General features: G+C 49.1%; 1 protein-coding gene across 1 annotated transcript in view; it reads left to right on the forward strand.

The window, feature by feature from the left end:
* The first annotated feature begins 5,690 nt into the window (after positions 1 to 5,690).
* The window catches only part of CLIC6 (CLIC family member 6), a 52,052-nt gene continuing 50,050 nt past the window's right edge, over positions 5,691 to 7,692 (forward strand). The window contains exons 1-2 of the mRNA XM_017883872.1: positions 5,691 to 6,593; positions 6,711 to 7,308. Coding sequence (XP_017739361.1) covers positions 6,058 to 6,593; positions 6,711 to 7,308 — 1,134 coding nt within the window. The 5' untranslated portion in view covers positions 5,691 to 6,057. The remainder of the gene's footprint in view (positions 6,594 to 6,710; positions 7,309 to 7,692) is intronic.

Consider the following 7,692-nt stretch of genomic DNA (forward strand, 5'->3'; position numbering starts at 1 on the left):
ACAATCTCACTAACTGGTTATTTATCCAAAGGAAAAGAAATCAGTATATCAAAGGGATATCTGCACCCCCATGTTTATGGTGGCACTATTTACAGTAGCCAAGATATGGTGTCCATCAACAGAGGAATGGACAAATCAAGTGTGAGATATATATATATACACACACACATACACACACAATGGAATATTATGTGGCTATAAAAAGAAAGAAATTATGTCATTCGCAGCAACATGGATGGAACGGAAGGTCACTATGACGGTCATTATGTTAAGGTCAAAATGTTGTATGTTCTCACTTCCATGTAGGAGCTAAAATGGTTGCTCTCACGGAGGTAGAGAGTAGAATGATAGATACCAGAGGCTGCAGAGGGAATGTGGATGGTAGGACAATGAAGAGAAGTAGGCTAATTGGTACAAACACACAGTTAGATAGAAGGAATAAGCTCTAATGTGTGATAGCAGAGTAGGGTGACTATAGTTAAGTTAACAACAATATATTGTCTATTTCAAAATAACAAAGAGAGAGGACCTGAACTGGTCCCAACACATACAAATGATAAATACTTTAGGTAATGGATACCTTAAATACCCTGACTTGATCATTACACATTCTATGCATGTAACAAAACATCATATGTACTGCATAAATATGTACAAATATATATCAATAAAACAACTCACAATGACAATGTTCCTTTTATAATCCTCACTGTTCCAGATGAAAAACTGAATCAAGATCATACAGTTATGACAAGATAGGACAGGGATTTAAATCAGACCATTTAACCCAAGAACCACCCGTTTCACCATGATTGTCATTTGTGTCGGTTCCATGCAGTGTTCTTACTGACTTGCAAGATGATGTGTACATGCTTCAGGATCTACTGACTAGCAGGCTTTGAAATCCCTGCCTCCTAGGATAACCTATTCTGCAGTGACACTCTTCTTTTAACTGAAATGTACCTTACCAAGTAACTGAGGAAAGCCAGCCAGATTAAGAAGCGGGTTTGGGGCCACTTGTAGGTAAGTGAGTGCAACTGTTTGAGAAGAATTCCAGGCAAGCAGAAACTTTAGTCAGCTCTAAGTGTATCCTATGATCTAAATGTTACAGATACGTTATAATCCCAAGGGCTCTTCTGAAAGGAGCAGATACCTGCTAGAGAAAGAGCAGATTTCTATGGAAATGAGGCCATTCCTTCTGGAAAAGCAACAAAAGCAACAAACCCTTACATTGTTTATAAGCCCTTAAGATTTCTTTGTAATCCCAGAGTTTACCTGCTTCATGATTCCTTATAATGTATGGCAGAAGAACTCTATAATTATTAAAAGTTACTTAATTATCAACACTTTCATTTCTTGTCATCCATCTCTCAATTTGTCACCTCTGTTTAACCCTCCCTGGTATTTAAACAGCTAATCTAGTGTTGGAGGCCAAGTTAACAATGTGCAAGTCTCTAAGTGACTTCATAGCGACCTTCACAAGTCTATTTATTTGGTATTTCCTTTGTGTTCCTTTATATGAACTAACTGGGCCCTTGCTAATAATTAAAAGAATTTGCTAAAGTATTCTTTTAGCAAAGTCAGTAGATAAGAATTTCTATGACTAGCATGTCTTGTGACATTAGCTTGCCCCCCAAAGTATAAAACTGAGAAAAGTATTTTCCAAAACTAATTCAGGTTGGTGCATATGTATTTGAATGCACATGTGCATTCACTCATTCAGGAAATATTTATGCAGGTCTACTGTGTGCCTGGTCTATTCTAAGCAATGACAAACAAAAACCCCTGCTTTCACAGAATCGCCATCCTAGTGGGGTGAGGTGGGGCAGACAGATAACAACTAGAATATGTTATGTGTCAGATGAAGATGACTGCTATGGGGGAAAATAAGGCAGAGAAGGATGCCAAAGAGTAGGGGTTGTGTTTTAAAATGGAATGCTTGGGCCAGGCATGGTGGCTCATGCCTGTAATCCAAGTACTTTGGGAGGCCGAAGCAGGCAGATCACGAGGTCAAGAGATCGAGTCTTCGCCAACATGGTGAAACCCCATCTCTACTAAGAAAATACAAAAATTGGCTGGGTGTGGTGGCGTGCACCTGTAGTCCCAGATACTTGGGAGGCTGAGGCAGGAGGATCACTTGAACCCGGGAGGTGGAGGTTTCTGTGAGCCGAGATCACGCCACTGCACTCCAGCCATTTTATAAAAATAAAATGGAGTGTTTGGGATTAACTAATCAGAGACTGCAGCAAGGTAAGGGAGTAAGCCATGAGAATATAGCGGGCATCCTGGGCAGAGGCCCAACGAGTTCTAGGAACAGCAATCAGGCTGGTGTGTTAGGGGCTGCAGAAGTCTAGTAGGCCAGAAAGAGACTGGGATTGCCTGATTTTATAGGACCTCATACTTCATGCATAAAGACTTGACTTTGTCTTGGTTTGAGACAGAAAACCTTTGAAAGATTTTGAGCATAAAAGCAGCATGGTCTGATTCATGATGTCCAAAGAGGATCAGCTGGCTATGGAGTGGAGAGCAGACTGGCGAAGGCCAGGAACTAGTTAGGAGGTGGTGGCAATAATCTAGGTGACAGGAGGTGATGGTGACTTGGACTGGCACAGTAGTAATGGAGAGAGAGAGAAGAGGTTGGATTTTATGTGTGTGTGTGTGTGTGTGTGTGTGTGTGTGGGTGGGTGTATACTTTCTAGTGATGGCATCTCACTATTCTGCTTCCAAGCGGGTCTAGAACTCCTGGGCTTAAGTGATTCTCCTGCTTCAGCCTCACAAGTAGCTGGGACTAGAGGTGCACCATCATGCCTGACTTTGGATACGTATTTTTAAAAAGTGAAGCCAATTGGATTTGCTGGCAGATTGGATGTAGGGTGTGGAAGAAAAGAGCTAAGGTTTTCAGTTTGGGCATGTCTGTGCACACATTGGCATATGTGTCTATATAAAGCTTAACATTATCCAAAATTATCTCGTTTCTTTGTTTACTTATTTTTTTGCTCTACACCATTTGAAGAGGGACCTTCCCAATCTTGTTTATTGCTGTATATCCAGTGTCTAGAACAATCTGTCTCTTTCTCTTTCTCTCTTGAAAGAAAATATTTAGCTGTCAGTAATGTGGTTACAGAAAAATTGCAAAGAACTGTTATTTTCTGTCTTCTGTATTTTCAGCATTGAGCCTGCATTTATTTAAAAATAAGCTTTATTTAATTACAGAAAATTGAACAAATTTGCAAAATGATACAACATAAAATTTAAAAATGCTTATTATCGTTAAGTGAAAGATTATACATTCTGCAGACAGAATGTTATTTTGAGAGCTAATGTCAATGTGAGTAAATGACCCCCAACCCTATAAAATAATAAATCCAAACCTGTAAGATCAAATAGCCCTGTGTGATCCACAGGATCAGTTTCCAGGACAGAACAGACTTTATTAGCATTGGTTTTCTGCAAAGACATTCTTCAGGCCAGTTCTCAGCCACTCAGCCAATAGCTTTGTTTCTGGCTGTGCCAAGTCTGCAAACAGTAGCTGATCATCTGTAGCTCAATTCAAAAGGAGGTTTTTCTAGAAATTCCAACCTCTTCCCCATAGCCAGCACATTTCTATTAAATTTGATTGAGTTAAAGTTTCTGAAATATTTCCTGAATGAGTGAATACACACGTGCCTTCAAATACATATGCACCAACCTGAACTAGTTTTGGAAAATACTTTTCTCAGTTAGTTTTATACTTCGGGGGGCAAGCTAATGTCACAAGACATGCTATTCACAGAAATTCTTATCTACTGACTTTGCTAAAAGAATTTGCTAACTATTATTACTCACATAAATGTCTTTAATTCGGTTCTTTGTAAAAGTCGAGCATTGAAGACAGTTGGTTTGTTATTAAGGACAAAGTTATGCATCTAACTAATCTCACATTTTTTCTAAGCAGTGCAAATGAACCAGCGCCCTTCAATGGTTCACAGCTCCACAATCCTTTTATATACATTCTGAAATCCTAAAAGGCTCTGAATACTGGAAACTTTTTTGGGAACTAATCTAGAATCAGAACCAGAATGGCTTGAACTCGGTTGGAGGTGAAACTCAACTGGGGGCGGGGGGCCTGAAGCTATGTATGATTTTACCATATCTCACCAAAAGTGATGCATATCTGTCTTACTGCAGAAATATTAATGTGTTTGATCACAAAGTGATGTGCTGTATTATGTAATATACAGTAAAATCACTCAAACATCTTTCTAACAATTATGTTTTCTGAAACACATCTGGGCTCATGGGGTTTGCATGAAGCACTGTAAACCTGTACTGTGTTTGCTGTTCGGGGCTGAACGTGCTGGCTTCATCTTTCTTTATAAGATAAGGGTGATGGCTGCTATCTTGTCCCAGTGAATGCAACAGGATTCCTTTTCTAGGCGCCTAGAGCTTTTACAGCTCACGTGCATCTCTGGCTCACCTGTGTGAGCGTCATGCTTTGAGTAGATGCCACTTTGTGGTGATGAAGCTTCTGGCATGTACCTACCCAGATAGCACAGCCTTGGAGAAAGGTAGCATGAAGCTGGCTGTCTCTGGGCTCCCGTCCTGTCGTCCATGAGTGATGAGCAATGGGAATTAGAAGGAGACACATTCTGTTCATGGCCAAAGGTGTGGCCCCAAGCCACATCAAAGACACCCCCACCTCTTTCAACCAAAACAACCTTCTGTGGACACCAGGGGCTCATGTATCTTAGGCCAATATCGAAGCCATATAAAGCCTGACAAATCATCAATCCTAAGCTGGGATCCCCGTTCCACCACGTTTACATACTGCCACCTTGGGTAACCCAGTTTCTTGGTAACCCACTAGAAGTAGCCTGACTCATAATAAGCTTACGACACAGTTTTCACCATAACAACTTCGTTTTTAGAGAAGGTATTGGGTCTGTGATCCTGGGAGAGCCCTAACCCAGGGAATTCCATTACTCCCCTCTTTCACATCTTGAATTTTCTTTTCTCCACCTCCAGATCCCCAAGCTTTTAACTTGGAGGTAGAAGCACTGGTTGTGAGTTTAGAAATCTAGGAGAATCAGCAAGATATACTGACTCTTATAGTCTTAAGAGACCCGGGAGATGAGGGTGTAACCTTTTTTCCAGCGCAGGGCTCCCACAATCCTCCAGACAGGCCAGGAGAAGTGACCCCTCATGGACAACAGCGCCCATCTCTGGTCAGAGAAACTCGACTGGCTCCTTGTGCCTCCATATGAGGGGCCTCTGGAACCTCTCCGGGGTCCCTGCAGACATGGGAAGGTGGCCAGCGGAGCCTCCCCTGCTTCTCCCCGGGATTTACACCCTTGCTCTTGGACACCTGGCACAATGTGGACATCTTCAGCTGGGTACCCGGGGAGCTTGATGCTTCACTCCTGGGGTAAGGTGGGCATTAGGTGTTTGGGTATCGGGGTGTGTGTTTGGAGGGGGTGATTTAAATGACTCTGGAAGTTGAAGCCATTCCAGAGAACACTCAAGCGGCCAGGAGAACCAGAATCTTTTCATCAACATCCACAAGGGTCACGAGAAAGGCTGTTCATTGGCCGAGCTCCTAGGCCACCCAAACATGGGAGGGAGGAGGGGAAGACAAACCCCGCCCAAGCCCTAGGGGATGGAGTTGGCACCAAGGACTTCTGGTCAACCCCAGACAGCGGACGGCGGGCCAGGCACTTCCAAAGGTGCAGGAGCGAAGCAGCCCTCTCCAGCCGTGCACTGCACCTCCGCGGCCCGTGGGCGAGATTGGGGTCCGGGTGGGAAGCAGACGCTCAATCGGGGAGAAACTCCAGCAGTGGAGGAAGAGTCCAGAGAGCTTCAGCTGGGCAGAAGGGGCGCAGAGGCTTGGGGCCAAGCGGAGTTTGCCCTGCGGGTCCCGCGCAAGGCCCCAGCACCCCGGCTAAACCTTTACCTCCGGAGCCCTGACCCGGCGTCCTTCAAGGGGCACGGAGGGCCCCGCAGCACGCCCCTTGGCCAGCGCCACCGACCCCTAAGCAGCGTCAAGGAAGGAGTCCCGATCAAGGACAGGGATCTGGGGCCATGGCCGAGGCTGCGGAGCCGGAGGGGTGTGCCCCGGGTCCCCAGGGGCCGCCGGAGGTCCCCGCGCCTCTGGCTGAGAGACCCGGAGAGCCGGGATCCGCGGGCGGGGAGGCAGTGGGGCCGGAGGGGAGCGAGGGCGCAGAGGAGGCGCCAAGGGGCGCTGCCGCGGTGAAGGAGGTGGGAGGCGGCGGGCCGGATAGGGGCCCGGAGGCCGAGGCGCTGGGCACGACGGGGGCGCACGGTGAGGCGGAGGCCGAGGAGGGAGCCCCGGAGGTTGCCCAGGTGCCGCAGGGAGGGGAGGAGACAAGCGGCGCGCAGCAGGTGGAGGGGACGAGCCCGGGGAGCTGCGCGCAGGGCGAGTCCCGCGTGGAGGCTCAGAGGGAGCCGGAGGACTCTGCGGCCCCTGAGAGGCAGGAGGAGGCGGAGCAGAGACCTGAGGCCCCTGAAAGCAGCGCGCCCGGGGCGGCGGGGGACAGCGTAGACGCGGAGGGCCCGGCGGGGGACAACATAGAAGCCGAGGGCAGGGTGGGGACAGCGTAGACGCGGAGGGCCGGGTGGGGGACAGCGTAGACGCGGAGGGTCCGGCGGAGGACAGCTTAGAAGCAGGGGACCCTGCAGGGGACAGGGTAGAAGCGGGGACCCTGCGGGGACAGGGTAGAAGCGGGGGACCCTGCGGGGGACAGGGTAGAAGCCGAGTGCCCGGCGGGCGACAGCATGGACGCCGAGGGTCCGGCAGGAGGGGCGCGCCGGGTCTCGGGTGAGCCGCAGGAAGGAGGGGACCGCAGCCTCCCGCCCCAGGCCGAGGCAATTGAGGTCGCAGACGGGGAGAGCGCGGGGCGCAGCCCTGGTGAGCGCGCCTGGGACGCAGCGGAGGAGACGGAGGTCCCGAGGGGAAAGGGGTCCGAGGAAGCGGCCCCCGGGGACGCGAGGGCAGACGCTGTCGAGGACGGGGTAGGGGATGGGCCCCAGCAGAAGTCAGGGGAGGAAGAGGAAAGGCGAGAGCAGAGCCCGGAGGGGCCAAGTGAGGAGGCCGCAGCTGGGGGCGAGGAGGAATTCCCCGACAGCAGCCCACATGAGGAGGCCTCCAGGTGCGCCGCGGAGCCTGAAGCCCAGCTCAGCAACCACCTGGCCGAGGAGGGCCCCGCCGAGGCTGGCGACGAGGCCGCGCGCATGAACGGCCGCCGGGAGGACGGAGAGGCGTCCGAGGAGGGGGCCCTGGGGCAGGAGCACGACATTACCCTCTTCGTCAAGGTAAAGCTCGCTTCCCTGAACTCTAAGGACGACCCCCTTCCATTCGAGGTCTTAGTCATCTCAGACCCCAGAGGGACGCGCGGGGAGGAGCCCTCGGTGGTGTCCTGATTGTCACCAGGCGCTTCCATGCGCGGGAGGGAGGCGGGACTGCAGGGATTTCCTAAAGAAGAGTTTCCAGAGCATTTGCGGCAGGACTTAATGGCCTGGAAGCAAAGACTTTGGGGGTGGGGGCAATGGAGAGTGCGATGGGGGGCGATGAGGATGTGGGGTTGTGGGTTCAGCATCCCACTGTCCTTTGTCCTGAAAATCCTAACTGGCCCTGCTAGTCAGGAGGTTATTAACGAATTAACTAAAAAGTTAAAAAAAAAAAAAAAAAAAAAAAAA

Source organism: Rhinopithecus bieti, unplaced genomic scaffold (assembly GCF_001698545.2).
Source record: "Rhinopithecus bieti isolate Rb0 unplaced genomic scaffold, ASM169854v2 scaffold_13207, whole genome shotgun sequence".
Classification (NCBI taxonomy): domain Eukaryota; kingdom Metazoa; phylum Chordata; class Mammalia; order Primates; family Cercopithecidae; genus Rhinopithecus; species Rhinopithecus bieti.